The sequence below is a fragment of the Peromyscus maniculatus genome, chromosome 4 (genome assembly GCF_049852395.1).
Source record: "Peromyscus maniculatus bairdii isolate BWxNUB_F1_BW_parent chromosome 4, HU_Pman_BW_mat_3.1, whole genome shotgun sequence".
NCBI lineage: Eukaryota > Metazoa > Chordata > Mammalia > Rodentia > Cricetidae > Peromyscus > Peromyscus maniculatus.
The window spans coordinates 118,512,330-118,532,336 of NC_134855.1; the positions used below are offsets into that span (position 1 = coordinate 118,512,330).

The 20,007-nt window shown below is 38.9% G+C and overlaps 1 protein-coding gene across 17 annotated transcripts in view; it reads right to left on the reverse strand.

Moving 5' to 3' along the window:
• Sel1l2 (SEL1L2 adaptor subunit of SYVN1 ubiquitin ligase) overlaps window positions 1-20,007 on the reverse strand; it is a 137,808-nt gene that overhangs the window by 72,065 nt on the left and 45,736 nt on the right. For 15 of the 17 annotated variants that reach the window (XM_076570736.1, XM_076570735.1, XM_042276352.2 and 12 more), the window contains one exon: window positions 15,179-15,234. The exons of the other annotated variants lie outside the window; for them this stretch is intronic. In XM_076570736.1, the coding sequence (XP_076426851.1) occupies window positions 15,179-15,234 (56 nt within the window). The remainder of the gene's footprint in view (window positions 1-15,178; window positions 15,235-20,007) is intronic. 17 annotated transcript variants of the gene reach the window in all.

The following is a 20,007-nucleotide window of genomic DNA, read 5'->3' on the forward strand; positions in this document are numbered from 1 at the left end:
AAATCTCTACCTTCAAAACATTATTTTCTGCTTGGGAAGATAACAGCCAACCGATAGAATGAGGTTTTAAAAGTTAGTGTTATTGGATCTAGGGTGTCTAGGGACACATTTTCCTGTGAGTGGACCCCTGTGGGAAGAGAACTAGTTATACAAATATCTCACGAAGGAGAGTTCCAGCAGCGATACAGCGAAGACAAGCAAAAACAAAACAAAACAACAACAACAAAAAACAACCACTACCACCCCACAATTTTCTTAATATCTTAAGTAGAATATCTAAAATTCTTTTTGGTAGTAATTTTAGCCAATAACATTAAACAGTAATTTTAGCATTTCAAATTGCTGTCTGGGCTGTATTTATTTGATGCTGAAAATGTCAGTTGGTCCACAAATCCCACATTTATTTATTTATTTATTTATTTATTTATTTTTTTTTTTTTGGTTTTTCGAGACAGGGTTTCTCTGTGTAGCTTTGCGCCTTTCCTGGAGCTCACTTGGTAGCCCAGGCTGGCCTCGAACTCACAGAGATCCGCCTGCCTCTGCCTCCCGAGTGCTGGGATTAAAGGCGTGCGCCACCAACGCCCGGCCCACATTTATTTTTTAATAGAATTTCATAAAGAAAAAAAAACATGACCAATGACTGAAGGGTTGTAGTAGCCTCCTTGTATAGCTCTTGGGAGTCAAAGAATATGAAATAAGCAACTCAGTGCTCTTTAGCAATGATTCCTTTGTTTACATTTGCTGTCTCTAAGAATTGAAGAGACAATGGCAAGAGGGGCTGAGATACTTGCTGCTCTTTGGGAATTTCCATTAGCTTGTGAGAAGAAAAACAATAACAATAATCAGTAAAAAAAAAAAATGATCAGGTTAGTTTCAGAGATCAATGCATGCTGGGAAGGGAATTAAACAAGACACAAGGGCAAGGAGGGAACTGGTCCTAACTAGATTAGACAGAGTGCCTTGCTGTAGAGGTGACTTTGCAGCCAACAAGTTAATGACAAAGAGTAGTAATGAACAGATACGGAGGCAGCCTTCCCAGCAGAAGGAAAAGCAAATGACGGTACCCCATGTGGGACCAATCAGTTATGTCTTAGGAACGAGAATAAGGCCCTGAATGAGTGTGGGCTAAGGAGAGAATTACAGAGCACAGTCACATAGGGAGGCAGGGGGTTCAGGGAGCTGGGGTTTCATTCATGCAGGCAGCTATCACTGCACGGTTAACAGTGACACACTCTGATTTACACTTTACAAGGACAGTTCTGACTGATGTGAGCAACAGACTGCAGAGCATTAAGGGAGCAGGGAGAATAGTGTGGAAACTGTAGCAGGTGACTGAGTGAAGAACAATGTAACACTGACGAGTGCAGAAGCCATGGAGAGAAACTACACAGGCAGACAAAGGATGCTTCAGAAGTAGCACCAAGAGGAACCAGAGAGGGACTGGACATAGACGCAGGAGAAATGACAAAGTCAAAGATAATCTCTTGCAGTTTTCTTTAAGCAGCTGAATGGATGAAGAATCAAGTTACAGAGAACGGAGAAGAGTGGAGGCAGGGCTGCATTAGCGAGGGACTCAGACCCTCCCTGTTTTCCTCTGCATGCTTGTAATGCATCTGAAGCAGTGGGTCTCAGCCTTCCTAATTCTGCGACCCTGTAACGCAATTCATGTTGTAGTGATGCCCACCCATAAAATTATTTTTGTTGTTGTATCATAACTGTAATTTTGGTACTGTTATGAATCATAATGTAAATATCTGTGTTTTCTGATGCTCTTAGGTGAAAGGGTTGTTAGAGCCAAAGGGGGTCATGACCCACAGGTTGAGAACTATCGGGTGTGGGACTATACTCTATATGGAGAACAGAAATTGTTTCTCTAAGAGTGAGTCATGCCAGTAATGAGTTGGTACAGGAGCCTTGTTCTCCACTCTTCTCGGTTCTCTGTAACTTGATCTTCATCAATTCAGCTGCTTAAAGAAAACTGCAAGAGATTATCTTTGACTTTGTCGTTTCTCCTGCTTCTATGTCCAGTCCCTCTCTAGTTCCTCTCGGTGCTACTTCTGAAAGTTAAAAAATTGCACAGTGACGATTCTTTACCTTCTAGTGACTTTTCCAGGGTGCTACATTCAAAAGACATTTCTCACTTTTCTTAACTCTCTATGTCCTTCTGACAGCAATCACCACTCCTTGGCTCTGATACACTACATCATGCCTCACAAATACTTCCCCGGGAAAGAGTGGATGGGAAGTAAGAAGCTTATTGAAGTCATTCATGAGGGCAAGTGAGTGACAAAGCAAGACAAGATCAATCTTCCTCACGAGAATGGCCCCTGTTTAGGTGGATGCATGAGATGGCAGAAGGAACACAGGCTGCTGCCACTGATTTGATAAGAATGAGGAGATGAATTTCAACTTCCTAGTGTGTACAGATGGAGATTGCATGTGCCGTGTTTAAGCCATCATATTTCTAAAGTACGAACACTTGTGTTCCAGACATCATCAGAGAAAGGCCAGTGTATGCAAGAGTCAGGAAGAAGAGAGAAAAAAGTGGCATTTTCTGTAGAAGCACTTGGTTTCTCTAGATCACTGATTCTCAAAACATGGTCCCAGAACAGCTGCCTCTGCATCACCTAAGAGTAAGGGATGTAGATTCTTGGCTCCACCTTAGGTACAGAAGCAGAATCTCGGGGGGAGGGGTGGTGAAACCCACTCCCCTGTGGTCTGACACATCTCCCGTCAGAATCTACTGCCTGGTAAAGATGCAGAGCCTCTGCTCTGGGCAGCAGTGGAAGAAGGTTGAAAGCAAATGAGAAAGAAATCAAAGCACGCGAATAAAGTACCATGGAAATGTGTGTCACTCATCCAACAGTGACGATGTGTGCACGCATAGCACATAGCCAAAACTTGCAGAGAGCAGATGATGTTTCTGTTAGGGCTTTCAATCAAGAATTTAAACTGTATCAGATCACGCTTTCTCTAAGTCTTAAATACATGTATACAGCATGTGTTTGACAGAAAGGGAAGACGAGTAATTCTGAACATTAGACTCTATTTTAGCAGCTCCCCTCTCTTAAAGTAAAATTTTCATCTTTGAGTTGCTTAAATTGAAGCAAAGGGGCTTTTGGTAGTCATCTTAGTGTTCTTCATTTCTTTAGACTATTTTCAATTAGGACTAGAAAATGATCTTAGGATATGTTGCCTAACATGACTAAGGATTTTATTTTAGCAAGGCAAATATGTTAAATGTAGTAAGTACCACTATGTTTAAAGAAAATGCCTACTCCCTAATAGAGAACAAATAACCCTCGTTTAAAAAATGTGTTCCTCTTAGACTTCTGGGAAAGATGGCAGACAAGAAGCTGCCTCTGTGTGACCCAGGAGAAGAGTCAAAATAAGAAAAAGATGACTCTATTCCAAAAAGAAAAAGAAAAGGAGAACTTTGGGAAATCACAAAGGTAGCGATAGGCTACGATAGGCTACCCCAAAACTACAGAGAAAAGGATGGGTGATGCACGGGTTTTAGCTGAGCTAACCATTCCCGTTCAGTGGCTCCCTGGAAGTGGGAGGGGGATTCTCATTCAGAGGGTAAAACACGAGCTTTAATGAGAAGAGACTGGTGCCCTACCCTTAGGGCAGGCTCAATATGCATATACTGTAGATCCAGTTAGGAGGGTTTTTGTTTGCTTGTTTTGTTTTTCTTGTCTCTTTTGTTTAAGAGAAGATTTTGCCAGGCAGTTCTAGCTGGCCTGGAACTTCCTATGTAGACCAGTCTAATTTTCCTGCAGCTGTCTCCCGAGTTCTCAGATAACAGGTATGTGTGATCATGCCATATAAGTGGTAGATATTGCTGAGACAGGGATTCCTCTAACAAATGGGTCAGTAGAGAATAAGAATGAGAATGAGAATGAGAGGAGGAGGAGGAGCAGCAGCAGCCCATTTTGTCACTCTGTATGACTTGGAGGCAGTGACTGAATGTCATCTTGAGAGGGAATCTACTATCTCAAACTGAGCCAACTCTGGGAGTCTGAGAACAGGGAGCGACTGCTGTGGATATTGTCTGTATAAATAAAACACTGATTGACCAGTAGCCAGGCAGGAAGTATAGGCAGGACAAGGAGAGAGGAGAATTCTGGGAAGTGGAAGGCTGAGTCAGAGAGACGCTGCCAGCTGCCACCATGACAAGTGAGATGTAAGGTACTGGTAAGCCACAAGGCATGTGGCAACTTATAGATTAATAGAAATGGATTAATTTAAGATATAAGAACAATTAGCAAGAAGCCTGCCACGGCCATACAATTTGTAAAGCAATATAAGTCTCTGTGTGTTTACTTGGTTGGGTCTGAGCGGCTGTGGGACTGGTGGGTGACAGAGATTTTTCCTGACTGTGGGCCAGGCAGGAAAACTCTAGCTACAAGCGACCACAAAGTAGGGAGCCTACCATAGCCCAGGATGAGAGTGCCCTTAGAGGTAGCTGTGGAAAGCTGGAGGGTTGGACACTGTTCAGAAGAGAGGTATGCAGCAAAAGGCGCACCTCAAACAGCAAATAACACAGGGAAAGGTAGCTTTACCTCGAGTGCCAGGAGCAGATCCCACCAACTGCCACCAGTCCTGGAGTCTGATAGCCCTGAGTTGGAGAGCAACAGAAGAAACAACCCCTGGGGCCCCCTATCTGCCATTCCCTGCCATAGAGGCCCAGACTTTGAAGCTCAAGCTGAATTCTGGACATCCACAGCTGCATCCCTCTAGTAGGGTGGATTATATATAGGGGGGCATAGAAGTACAAAAACACCCATGCTGATATACAGATTTCAGTGCTGTGAGACCCCTTTCATTACAACAACAGCCACCACATATGATACAATTTGAGGAGTCTTAGGAGGATGGGAGAACCTGGCCAGCCCACAGAAATGTAGCCAGCACAGGACCCTTCCATGTAAAGAAGGGAAACTGACACTACAAGACATCTCTGGTGACCACTGGTCACTTGTCCAATGCAGGTGCAGCAGTCTAAGCCACGGGAAGACTGAGAGTCCATGAACTCAAATGGTCTCCCCTCACTCCTGTGCACAAAACTAGCAATCACTCAGTTCTGATGTCCCAGAAGGAGCTGTGCCAACACTTCATGTTTTTTACCTTCTCCTTTTTACTTATTTTTGGACCCCCTGTGATCATCCTTAACTGTTTTCCTACACTTTCAGCAGCATTTTTACTTTGTTATACTTTAAATTTTTGTGTTTCTATTTTCATTCCCTTTATACATTCATCCAATTTTGTGCATGCATTTTCAAGAATGTACAGTTTTTTCTCTTTTCTCTGCCTCCTCTCATCTCTGTGAGTCCCTCCTTTTGTTTTTCCATTACAGTCTTAGCAGGATTTTGATGTTATCATATTAGTTTTCATTAAAAAAGAAAATTCTTTTTGGGGTTTTATTGTTTTATTCCTCTCCTTACATTTATCTAATTTTGTTTCTGAATAATATTTATTATTGGGAAATGTTTCGGTTTTGTTTTTTTAAATTTTCTCTACTATTTCACTTTTCTCCCTGATAATATTTTTCTCTAATTCTCTTTTTCATTTCCCTTACTTTTATCTAGTGTGTCTTCCTCTATTTATCCCTTTTCTATGCCTTCTTTCTTTATTTCAATCATTTTACTATTTCCACACTTTAAATAATTTTTAAGTTTATATCATGTTCTATAGTAGTTTTGCAATTTTCTGTTTTATGGTTGTTAGTAATATATTATTGGGTTTTAATTGTTTTTAAATGTATTCTTATATCTTGTACAGTTTGATTGTGTTGCTGTTAGAACTGCTTTCTCCTCTCTGAGTGTTACTGCTAATTGAGACCTCAAGAGCAGACATCTCAAGAAGCTCCCCAAATAATACTAGAAAAGATATCCAAACCAACAGATCAGCAAATCACAATGCAGACATACAAGAAACATGAAAAAACAAGGCAACATGACTTCTCCAGGAGATCATGATTCCTTAAGTACTGGATTAAAGGATCATGAAATAAGTAACATGCCAGATAAATACTTCAAAGTTTTCTGGTAAAATTGGCCAACCATGTCAAAGAGGATTCAAATGAGCAGATAAATTCAACCAAGGACTGCTGGGGATGCTGTGCATGTGTTGCTCTGACTGATAAATAAAATGCTGATTGGCTCGTAGCCAGTCAGGAAATATAGTGTAGTCAGGATAAAGAGAGAAGAGAATTCTGGGAGGTGGAAAACTGATGCTGACAGCTGCCCTGCCATGAGAAGCAAGATGTAAGGTACCAGTAAGCCACAAGCCATGTGGCAACTTATAGATTAATAGAAACGGGTTAATTTAAGATATAAGAAATAGATAGCAAGAAGCCTAAGCCATTAGGCCAAACAGTTTAAACAATATAAGTGTCTGTGTGTTTATTTGGTTCTGAGTGGCTGCAGGTCTGAGCAGGACTGGAGAAAACTCCAACTACAAAGGACCTAGAAAGGAAAGTTAGCAACATGGTAGGAAGGTCAGCAAATGAAATGAGAATATCAGAAAGGTATATGAAAAAGTCACTGATGTAGAAAATATCAGTAAGATACATGAAAAAAAGTCATAGATGTGGAATAAAAATCCAGCAGCAACAACAACAATAAAAATGCAACCAAATAGAAACATGGGAATTAAAAAAAATCCATGATTCAAACAAAAAAATATAGTGGAAAGTATCACTACTAGATTGAACCAATCAGTAGTAAAACTGTCAGAGATGGAAGACAAGATCTAGAATGTACTGCATTCAAAGATCAATAAAGAAAAAAAAGTATGACCATAGCATCCAAGAAGTCTGAAATATGATCAAGAGACTAAACCCAAGAATCTATATGATGGAAGAAGGGGTTGAAGAAAACTCAAGGTGGGAAAATCATATCGAGCTTCCTATGGTGTCACTCCTATTCTTTATTCCTCCCCCTTAGTGTGAATATCCATATATTGCTGAATTAATGTTTGAAAATAATGTGTTTGAAAATAACAGTCTCTTCCAGGGTATTCTATAACATCTAAGGTTGTACAATGTGACATGAACAAGTGTTGTGAATGAGTGTGTGTGTGTGTGTGTGTGTGTGTGTGTGTGTGTGTGTGTGTGTGTCAGAACTAGAAAGGGGACCAGGATAGTAGAGGAAGAGATTTTGAGGGGTAGGGAGGTGTAATAGAATACTTATGGCATGAAGACAATATTGGGGATATTTGGGGTGTAATGAAAAAAAATCAGCAAGGAGGATCTATGAGAGATAGGGTAGGTTAATGAGGACATGCTAGAAACACACTATAATGACACATATGTGGGACAAACATGCAACAAAACCCATTTTATACCCGAACATAAAATTTTATTAAAAAAAGACAAAATAAATTTCTTTTGGCAAAGCATTTGCTGATTATTTTATTGCATATTTTCATGTTACCTTCTAATGTCTTCAACTACTAGGTTATAGTGTGTTCTTTGGAACATAAGGAGGAATTTTATGGAATGCATACCATAAGATAATAGACTATAGTAGACAAGATGTCGACTGGATATCAGGAAGATGGTGGGTGATCTTGATGGTTGGCAGTGGAACAGTTGAAATGATTTGGTACATTATGTATCTTAAGGACCAAGAGAACTGGGGTGCTGTGCATGAGAGAAAGAAGTAGACATGACTTTAGGAGCTCCTTCATCTAAGCATATAGTAGACAGAGGAGCCAATAACTAACGTGGGAGACACTGGAGGAGGAAAGTTAGGTTAAGGAAAGTCAAGAGTTCCTTTTAGATGCCCTGATAGTGAGCCTATGTAGTTTGTGTCTGGGGTTGTGTAGGCATACACAATAGATGATGATAGGTTGAGAGAGTTGTGGGTAGAGAGCTGCAGATTTGCTTTTTACATTGGTTGTTTTAAAAACTGTTTTCAGTAAGAAAAGAAAGTGTGATCATCTGCCAGAAATGAAGGGTGCATCTATTAGAAGTCTGAGAAGAAAGAGCTACAGTAAGTTTGACTAGTAAGATGTTAGGGTTTCCTGGGTAACACTAAGGGCCTACTTGAGGCTGGTGGTCTTGATAGTAAAATGAGGCACTGGTTTTCTGATTTATTCCCAGCCATGTCAACTACTCAGGTGTGTAACTGAGGACACAGAGGACAGTGTTTCATCAGGGCTGAGATTTTGCAGTAAAACATGATGGAATCATCAATGCCAAGAATGCCTCTTTGTTTACATATGGTTTAAAATAGCAAGAGTATGTTGTTTCATAGATTTTGGAATTCTGTCCTAATTCCAAGCCAAAATTAATCAAATTAAAAATTTCAAATTAAAACTCAACAACCTAAATAGCAATTATTAGCATCAAATGTTCTAACACAAGACAATCCAAATATATACTAACTCTATACTAACATGTTATAAAATGATGGTTGGAAAATTTCAACATGTTTGTTTTCATAATTAAATTATATGTCTCTATAAAAGCAGTTTTGGATACCAAGTAAGTACAATGAAATAGATCATTTACAATAGGTCTGAAACTGAGCTGTAGTGTTTCAGAGTGGTATTTGTTGGCAATGCATGGTATGATGTCATGTGAAGTGCAAGTGTGCTTGTGGTATGTTTAGAACCAAGTTATAATGACATTGTGCAATGTGCTATGTATAAGTGCTTGCAGAAACACCAGATTCATTACATGTTTGGGAGTCTGAATTAACCTTTGGGTATTGTTCATTCAGAAATGTTTTGTTGTTGCTCAACTTTTTGCAGTCTCTTCATTAAGTCCAAGATGTGCAATGTTTGAAGCCTACTATTTTAAGAAGCTGTTTTTTTTTTTTTTTTTTATCAGATCCCAAAGCCTTAACTGTGGTTCTCTCATTCAGAAGACATCTGGATACCAAAAGCTTTTTTTGTGTGAATTTGGTGCTGAAATTTAATTGGTGGGAAAACCTTATCTAACTTCTGGTGAGGTTATTCATTTCTTTATGTGGCAGTTTGAATGAGAATGGTCTCCATAGTCCCATATGTTTGAATACTTAGTTCCAGGTTGGTGAAACTGTTTGGGAAGGATTAGGAGATGCAGCCTCATTGGAGGAGGTGTGTCACTGGCGGCAGGCTTTGAGGTTCCAAAAGACTTATGCCATTCCCAGTGTTCTCTCTTTTACCTCCTGGTTGCAGATTAAAATGTGAGCTCTCAGCTGTTTCTGCTGATATGCCTTTGCTCTGCTATCGTGGACTCTAATCATCTCACACCATAAGTCCAATTAAGTGCTTTCATTTATAAGTTTTATTGGTCATGGTGTTTTGTCACAGCAAAAGAAAAGTAAGTGAGACACTTTATTTATTCCTATTTATGTGAATATCCATGTATTTCCAAATTATAAATTTATTTGAAAATGCAGTTTCCTAGTTTCTTCTAGGATATTCTATAATATATGAGATATATGTATATGTATCTTTTCTAATTTTACTTTTTACAGCTTTCATATTTTATATTATTTGTATGTGAATCTTGTTTCACATTATATATGTATGTATGTATGTATATTCTAAAATTACAAAAAAAGAACTGAAATTTCTCAATCTCCTAAAATACTTTAGCCGAAGGAAAGAAAACTTTCAAACTCAGTTTCTGTTATCAAAGCGAGACAAGGACAGCACAAGGAAAGAATACTATGGACCAATATCTCTGATGAAATTGTTACAAAAATATTCATCAAAAAGCCAGAAAACTGAATTCAGTAGTATATTAGTCAGATTAGATACTGTGGAGAAATAGAAGTCATTCTTGGAATGCAAGGATAGCACAATTTCCTTGAAAATTAATAAATGTAATGTATCACATTGAGTACTCAATGATGTCCAATATGCAGAGAAAGTATTTGACAAAGTCAATACCTTTTTATAGTAAAAACCAACAAATAAGGAATAAAAGAGAATTACCTCAATATAATAAAGACCACATGCTAACACTGCTTACCTGACATCATACTCATTTATGTTAGATTGGGAGCTTTTCCTTTAACATTAAGATCAAGACAAGGACATCCAATTTTGCCACTTATGTTTGTCATAGCATTGACAGTTCCACCCAGAGTATTAGACAGGAAAAAAACATCCATTCAACTTGGAGAAGATAGAGTTGTCTATCAACAGAAAACCTAATCATATGTGTAGAAAACCTTACAGATTCTTTACAAAACTGCTACACACACACACACACACACACACACACACACACACACACACGCGCAAAAACAAAAACAAAAACAAAAACAAAAACGACCACCCCAGACTCTAGCTAGTAATGCTGGATCATGCCTATAATCCCAGTGCATGGGAGGTGGATATAAGAAGATCAGGAGTTCCAGATCAACTTCGGCTACAACATTGAGTTTGAAGTAAATCTGTGCTACCTGATATCCCATTTTCTTAAAACAACCAACCAAGCAATAAACCAACCAGCCAATCTAATCAACCCAAATTTCTTCCACCAAAATAGATTCAACAAAAATTGCAGAATAAAAAATCAATACACAAGACAGTTGGAACAACCCAAAATGGAAAGTAAGAAAACAACTCTGTAGCTAGAGTTTTCCTGCCTGGCTCACAGTCAGGAAGAATCTCTGTCACCTGCCAGTCCTACAGCCGCTCAGACCCAACCAAGTAAACACAGAGACTTATATTGCTTACAAACTGTATGGCTGTGGCAGGATTCTTGTTAACTGTTCTTATATCTTAAATTAATCCATTTCTATAAATCTATAACTTGCCAAGTGGCTCGTGGCTTACCAGCATCTTCACATGCTGCTTGTCATGGCGGTGACTGGCAGTGTCTCCCTCCACATTCCTGTTCTCTCACTTCTCCTATCTGTTAGTCCCATCTATACTTCCTGTCTGGCTAATGGCCAATCAGTGTTTTATTTATTGACCAATCAGCAACACATTTGACATAAAGACCATCCCACAGCACAACTCATTGAATAGTATCATCAAAAGGAGCAAAGAACTTAGAAACCCTAGCAAGAAGGCAAAGACACATACAGCAGACTACAGAGCATTGCTGGAAGAAGTTAAAGAAGAAACAAATACATAGAGATACAGACTATGTTTATAGACAGAATTTTTAATATCGTTGAGTTATCAATACTACCCAAACTGAGCTACAGATCAAATGCCACCCTTGTAAAAATTCCAGTGGTATATTTTGGCAGAAATAGAGAATTCATCCTAAAATACAAATCTCAAGGAACTGGGGATAGTCAAAATGATCTTGAAAACTTGGATGTCTCATTTTTTCTAATACCCAAATTTACAACAAATTACAGTAGGAAAAATATTGTCATACTTGTCTAACATGCATGAGGCCCTGGGTTCAGTCCCACTACAAAAAATGAAAAGTGAAAAAAAAAGCATTGTGTGGTATTGACAACATAAACAGATGTATATAACAGAATATGAGAGGTCAGAAACAAACTCTCCCTTATCTGCTTGGATGCTTTTTGACAAGGCAGCCAATGCCATTCCATGGGAAAGGATGGGCATTTCAACAACTGTGCTGGAAAAACCATCTCCACATGCAAAACAGTAAAAATGGATCTTAGCTTTCACTGTAAATAAAACTCAAATGACCAAAGAGCTAAATGTAAGATCTTTGCCCACTAGAGTCTTAGAGGAAACCATAAGGGAAAAGCTTCATGACATTAAATTAGTAAGACTACCTTGGATATGATTCCATATTTATAGTCATAGAAGTGAATAGAGATAAATTGGACAACAGAGACATTAAAAACTACTATGTAAGGAACCAGGACCCTATAGATGAGTGAACCATGGAATTGGAAAAAATATTTCCAAATCAGATAAAAAGTTAATGGCTAGAATATATAAAAAGCTGCTACAAGAAAGAACAAAGGCAACAATAAAAACCCTCACAAATAACCTGACTGAAAACTAAGCAAAAGACTTGAGAACACAAAGTAAATCAGCCACTAAATGAGAAGTGCTGTATGCTTCCACTTACATGAAATACCTAAAGTACTTCATAGAAACAGCAAGTACAAAGTTGGTTGCCAGGGACTGCAGAGGGAGGAAAATATGGGGAGTTGTTAGCTAACTGTTAGAGCTTCTGTTTTCCAAGATAAAATGAGTCCTGGAAATTAGGTGCATACTGAGTGAATGTAATTAACAGCAGTGAACTGTTCACTTAAAACTGGTGATTGATAAATGCTGTATGAGGTATATATTAGTATAATCCCCAAACCTCCTGAAATATGGTTGTCCGCACAGGTTTTGGAAAGTGCTGTGATCATGTAGCAATGAGGAAATAAGAACAGAAGGGAATGAGGACACAGAGACAGTAAAGAGCAAATGTAAGGACAGGTGGCCTTGGGGTTCTGGTGAGGCTGGGGTGTTTGTGGAACATGGAATGGTGCCGGTGGTCATCGGAAACTGGGATCCCAGACTGTGACCCCAGGGAAGGAGAGAAAGGGATGATTAGTGGTAGCAAGATTGAAGTAATGAAGGGACAAACCTAGAGTTCATGAGCAGAGCTATGTACAAGAGTAAAGTGAAAACAGAAACACCAGAGCTACCCTTCTGCCCTCATCTCCATACGTTCCAACAACTGAACAAATATAAAGGGCTACAGATGTGTACTGCCCTATCCTGGACCAGAACAAGCGGATTGTGGGAAACAGTATTCTAGAGGGTACCAGGGCAAGAAGTGCTTAGGAGAGAGCCAGATTCCAGACAGAGGTAAAGGGGAAGGTACTATCTGGAGAAGTATGATTCGAGATGGGTGGTTTGAAAGAGACCAAATGTCTAGAGGCTGAAGACTCCATGAATTTTATGACCAAGCCTTGAACAGATGGAAGCACCTTTAATTAAATGTGTACACTTTTATAGTATCTATCATATTGTAAAAACTGGGCTGGGGAAAGCTGAATAAGATACCTTTATACACCAGAAGCTCAAAGAAGTGTTAATCAAATAGGGGTCTGGAAAACATAAAATAACATTAGAATCTTTTGAAAACTCTGAATTAGAGCTACTGTGTGGTACATAATAGGTATTGTGTCTGATGAATGAACACATTGAACTCTTGTAATCTTAAGACTCTTATATTTTTAATGGGCTAGGCTATTCTTATTTTCAAGTTGTGGATAAGCATTTGAATAACCAATTCTACACAAAGGCATTAAGAAGAATGAATAGTGCATGTGAAGGGATCTGATAAAGTTTAAAATATTGTATACCTATGAGAACACAACTCCAAATATAAACTGACTGCATCACAAATCATGAGCCTGGAAATGTGCCTTTTTAAAAAGTGGAATTATTTATTGGACCGCAATGTTAATATCACAGTTAGCACAAATGACATTAGGCGAGTTGAGAAAGGAGATGCTCCATGCTGAGGGCACCACCAATGCTTCCCTGCTTGAGTGTTATTGGTTGTGATTGTTGTCCCAGTGGCCCGTCAATCATGCACTTGAGTTGTTGTTTTAGCAGGCCTTTGTGATTCCCTCATACTACTATTCTATCAAACACCCAAGAGTTTATTACCTCTGTGATCACTGTTATTTTGTTACTTTGTTTTTTATAACTTGGAGACAAATTCACACTGTTTAGCCCTAGCTGGCCTGAAACTTGCTATGTAGATCAGGCTGGCCTTGAACTTGTGGCAATGCTCCTGCCAGTGCCTCCCGAGTGCTGGGATCAGATGCATCATGCCTGTGTTGGTCATTCTTTAATACTGAAGGGAATAATATACAGAGCTTCTGAAAGTACTGAATCATTAACACAAGAATCATTAACTTTAAGCCAATGGTTCTCAACCTGTGGGTTGCGACCCCTTTGTGTGTGTGTGTGTGTGTGTGTGTGTGTGTGTGTGTGTGTGTGTGTGTGTGTGGTCTAATGACCCTTTCACAGGGGTCACCTAAGACCATCTGCATACCATATATTTACATTACAATTCATAACAGTAGCAAAATTATAGTTATGAAGTGACAATGAGAATAATTTTGTGGTTGGGGGGGTCACCACAACATTAGAAACTGTATTAAAGAGTTTCAGCCTTAGGAAGGTTGAGAACTACTGCTTTAAGCAGAGAGAGAGAGAGAGAGAGAGAGAGAGAGAGAGAGAGAGAGAGACAGACAGACAGACAGACAGACAGACAGACACAGAGAGACAGACAGAGAGAGATGAGAGAGACAGAAAGAAAGAGAGACAGAGAGAGAGACAGAGAGAGAATATGTGAATGTTTTGGAGCAGAGTAGACAGCTTTTGTGGACTGTAGCACGTTAAAGTCAGAAAGAAAGTCTGAAAGGGAAAACTAGGGAAAGAATAGTATTGTTTTGGTGATTTTGTTGTTGGAACATTAGTGATCACTGTCATGAAAAGATAGCCCAGACCTTCCTGGTCTGCAATGGTGGTACAAATGTGACAGAATACATTCAGCAAGAGCAGCTCACTTCATTGTTAAGGAGCCAAGAAACACTGCACCAAACTAGGTCTTTGGCCTGTAATCTCTTCATCTCTTGTCTAGGCTCCACGAGGATGGTTTAGGGATGTTTTAGAAAACATAAACCAAAGAATTGGGAGAGCTACAGTGCACAGACACGCTGACTTTGTCTTTGATACTAAGGCGGTGTGTTTGGGACTTTGTGTATGTTGAGAGCTCCTGGAGAACCATTTAGGATTCTTTCTTACCAGGGTTAAACATGGAGGGTAGATTCCTAACTATACTAGGCATTGAGAGGACATTTATGGGTCAGAGTTACATCTGCATCTTGAGCAATAAATAACAGGTTTCAAGCAAAGGCATGTCTGCAAATGAATTACATACAACTTTACACTAGTTGCTGGGCTGAGAGTAGAGTGCAGAGTTGAATGCCCTCCCTCTAAGACGCCAGAGGACACTCTGAGGTTACTAAAGTGCTTGAGACCTTTCTGTTTAAACACTGAGGGCTGCAGGACAGCCAGAGCCCAGGGAAAGGCTCAGAGCAGTGAACAGTCTTCTCTGAAGGAAGGAATACTACAGAGTGAGAATTTTTCAAAGTAAAAATGCAACAATAGCTAATTATCTGTTTGAGAAATTCAGAGCATGCTGAATACACACGATTAACAGTGCCTATAACCAAAATTTTCTATTGAAAAAATATGATTTAGCAAAAATATTTACCTGTGTGGTGACATTCATTTCTTTTTGTTTTTTATTATGTCTTTCTGCTTCAGTATCTGCAACATACAAAGCATTTCTATAAAATTTGAAGACATCAAGAACATTCACAAAATGCAGTTTCTAGTTTAAAAACTTTCTCGGAGTGTTAAAGCTTGCATTGTAACACTTGAGATGCTTTACAGCCCAGAGTTACTAATGAAATGTTAAAATAATCCCTTTGTTGGCAATTTTTAAAGCTGTAATCTACTTCAATGAAGCATTTGGAAACCGACCTAAGATGCATGGAGTCTACAAGTGTTAGCACCAGATACAGTTGTGGAAAGCACTCTGAGCTGTTTGTTTGTTTGTTTGAAGCTGTTTCTAAGTCACAGGGGTGTAGACAGCAAACTAGAGGAAGCCTTTGAGGCAGTGAAAGCAGAGAGTAAAAAAGAATTAAAAAAGGACTTTATTGCAAAGGGAAATAGAAGAAAAGCTTTGGAAACCCACAAAGGCAGCAAAAAGATATGGAAAATAACAGGGAAAAAAATACATAAAACACAAGATGCAGACAAGCAAGAAGCTGAGCACAGCTTCAGCCCCCAGTTCCTCGTGAGGACCCAGAAGCTGCTTCCAAAGGGAAGCCTGATGGAGGCCAGGCCTCCCTTCTCAGGACAGGACAGGCTCCCAGGAACATCAGCTCCAGTGGCCGGTGCAGATGAGACAGGGATCACATCGGTGGATCAGTCAGCAGGAGAAAGGTAACATTTTGTCATAACATACCACTCGAGGGCTGCTGAGCATGGCTTTTTTTTTCCGTTTTACTTGCATACATTAATTATATGTAATGGTAGGTTTCATTGTGACACTTTCACACACACACACACACACACACACACACACACACACACACACACACACGAAGTATTCTGAGCACATTCACATACATCTCTCAACCCTCTCTTGCCCCCCACCCAGTGCTATTGCTCAACCCTTTTTCTTTCCCAACCAGTTCTTCTATTAATGGACCATTGTCCTCTCCCTCTCTCTCCCTTCTTCCTCCTCTCTCCCTCTCTCTTCTGGTCTTTCTTCCTTTCTCCCTCTACCCCCTTTTTCTCCCTCCTCCCCTCTCCCTTCTCCCTTCCTCTTTCTTTCTCCCTCTGCCCCCATTTCTTTATGATCTACTGAGTTTAATTAGGGTGTTTACAGGAGCATGGTTGATTAAGGAGTTATTTACATGAGCTAAAATAGTGCTATGTGATTGAAGACAAGGCCCTTTCATTAGCATTATATCTTTATGGAGGGATGGCATCTCATGATCCCCTCCCTCCTCTGTGACAGAATGTTGATGGGCCAAGTCTTATGCTGATAATCATAGCTTTTCAGAGCTCAACTGTGGCTATTCTTGGTTGTCTACTTGACTACATCTGGAATTAACCTAAAACCCACATACATCTGTGAGGGATTTCTTTTAGTTAGCTAAATTATTTGAAGTTGGAAGACCCACTTCTAATCCAGATCTTTGAAATGGGAAGATATACCTTTAATGCAGATCTTTTGAGGTAGGAGGGCCTACCTTTGTTCTGGGCTGTATCTTTTGCTGGCAGCCAATATAAAGGACATGGAAGAAGGAAGCTTTCTCTTTGCCTGCTTGCTCTCACCGGCAAGTCCATTTTTTCACTGCAATTACAACCTGCTTCCCTGGAATTCTGGTATATACTGAAGACCAGCCGAGAAATCCAGCCTCATGGACTGAACAACTACTGGATTCTTGGACCTTTCATTGATAGACAGCCATAGTTGGACTAGCTGAACATGGCCTGTAAGCCATTTTAATAAATCCCCCATATATAATATAATATAATATTATATATATATATATATATAATCATTCTATAGGTTCTGTTCTTCCTCTAGAAAACCTTGACTAATACAGCAATACTACAAGGCTATGCCATGCTCTGCACCACCTTAAGAGAGAAACTATTCTTAAAATAGTTTTATTTTATAAATTTATTTTATAAATAAAAAAACTATTCTTAAAAACTGAGGTACCCTGAAGACCTGAGACCAGGGAACACTCAGAGGGGGCCTACCACAGCTTCAGAGAGAGAGAAGGCCAAGAAAAAAATGCACTTTTAGCATACAGGAAGGCTGAATATTAATGGGCTGTGTTGTATTTAATTTTTATTTATGGTTTTGTCATTCAGCTTCATACATTTGGATAATTTTGTTAAAACATTTTTCATTTGGGAAAAAATGTTTTTTCTTTGTTTCTTTTTTGATCTCTGTATTTCCTCTTCATGCCCATGTTTATTAGTATTTTAACAATATTGGCTTTAAATTCATAAATAAATTTTTACTAAGTGTGTGTACTAAGTGTGTGTGTGTGTGCGCGCACACACACACACGCACACGTGTGCATGCATATGCACACACACATGTGCCACAATGAACATATGGACTCAGGAAATGTTCAGCTTTCTCTTTTCTACGATGTGAGTCCCAGGATGCTCAAGCTCTGATCATCAGTGCCTTTATTCAATGAACCATCTTGCCAGTCCCAATATCCTTTCCTTTATGTATATTCATTGTACACAATACTGTGTTACATAGGGGTATTTACATCCAATTATATACTATACATTGAATGTATTCCCTCCCTATACCCCACCTTCCCTTTTCTAACCTTGCCTCCTCTATTTAGTCCCTTGTTTCCTTAGACAATTTTGCTTTAATTGGTACTTTAATGCCATATATACATACACATACAATTTTGTGCATTTATATAAAGTCTAGGGACCACATATCAAAGCAAACATACAATGTTTGTCTTCTAGGACTGGCTTATTCACGTAACATGATTACTTTCAGCTACATGCATTTCCTTGAAAACTATATTCACTCTTTTTTGTTGCTGAAAAAACCTTCATTGCACACACACACACACACACACACACACACACACACACAAATTAGAAGGTAGGATCTGCATATGAGAGCAATATGCAGTATTTGTCTTTCTGTGCCTCAGTCACTCTGCTTAGTATGCTGTTTCTAATTTCATAAATTTTCCTGCAAATTATTATTCATTATTCTTTGTGACTGAGTAAAATTACATTGCAATATATATGTATATATAATATATATGTATATATATATATATATATATATATATATATATATATTTCATTATCCATTTATCTTTCGATGAGCATCTAAACTGTTCCATTTCCTTTATGCTATGAATAGGGTAACAATAAACATGGATGTGCAAGTATCTCTGAACTAGAATATAGAATTATTTGGGTATATACCTAGAAGAGGTATATCTGGGTCACATAGTAGTTCTGTTTTTAGTTTTTTGAGACCCTACCAATGAATTCCATAATGGCAGCACCAGTTTACTGTAAATAAGTATTGTTTTTAACTAAATCTAAATCATTCAATTTTACCAATAAAGATTTGGGAGCCAGATGCCGATGTGAAAGCCCAGCTAGCTCAGTTGGTAGCACATGAGACTCTTAAACTCAGGGTCATGGGTTCAGCCCCACATTGGGTGCCAAATATTTTTAGCTAAATCCTAATTATTCAATTTTAGCAATAAAAACTCAGGAGCCAGATGCTGGGATGAAAGTCTACTGGCTTAGAGAGGTAGAGAAACTACCCAGCTGACCTTCTACCTCTGCTGACATCCCAGAAAGAGCTTTCTCCTATGCTGGCTAAAACAAACTCCTCCAACAGGATGTCCCTCCCTTCTACTTCCTGTGCATCTCTCCTCTCCCTACCCCCACCCCCCCAAATCCTCCTGACTTCTTCTTAACACTCTATGGTAGTTTTCCTGTCAACTGGCTGCTTGCTCTTCCTCTTGACCTGTGGTTGATTTTATTTAATCCTGTTTGCAATATTCAAGCAGAAAGGTGTTAGATTAAAGGTATGTACTAGGGCTGAGCAACAGCACAGCTAGAACCACAGGTTCCTCCAGTAAACAATGCAATCTCAGGGGTCACAGTGTGATCAAATCTCCTGCAACAAATAAGGGTTCCCCATTCCTCCCTATATCTTTGCCATCATCTGTTGTCGTTCTGACTGAGGTGAGGTAGAATCTCAAAGTAGTTTGATTTTTCCCGAAAGTCAAGGATGATAATTAAGGATACTCAACTTTTTTTTCCCCCATATGATCGTTGGACATTTGTATTTTATCTTCTGAGAACTGTCTGAACATTTTATCATCCCATTTGTTGATTGGGTTGTTCTTAGATGTTTGAATTCTTTGTATATTCTAGATATTCTATGTCAGAGGAATAGGCAGATAAATTATCTCCTATTCTGCAGACTGTGTCTTCACTTGATTATTTAGCTTATAGCCTTTTCTTTCACAGGTTCTATTTGGCTATTGTTGGTCTTCTCTGAGTGACTAGAGTGTATTAAGAAAGTCCTTCCTGCCCATGAACACACCACCCTGAATATGATTGATTTGGAAGCTAAGCAGGCTTACACCCGATTTGTGCTTAGATGGAACACTGTCCTATGCCTATATCTTGAGTGTTTTTTCTATAATGATTTTAGAGTTTCAGATCTTATATTAAGGTTTTTCATACATTTAGAATAGAATTTAATGCAGGTGAGACATAAGAACCTCAGTTATTCCCTATTTGCTATAATGTTGGCTGAAGGATTGTCATGTATAACCTTTGTTATTTTGACATATGTACTTTCTATTCCCAGTCTTTTCAGGGTTTTTATTGTAAAGGAATATTGGATTTTGTCAAAAGCCTTTTCAGCATCTATTGAAATCACTATGTTATTCTTGTCTTTGAGTCCATTTATATTATATTTACTGATTTGCATAT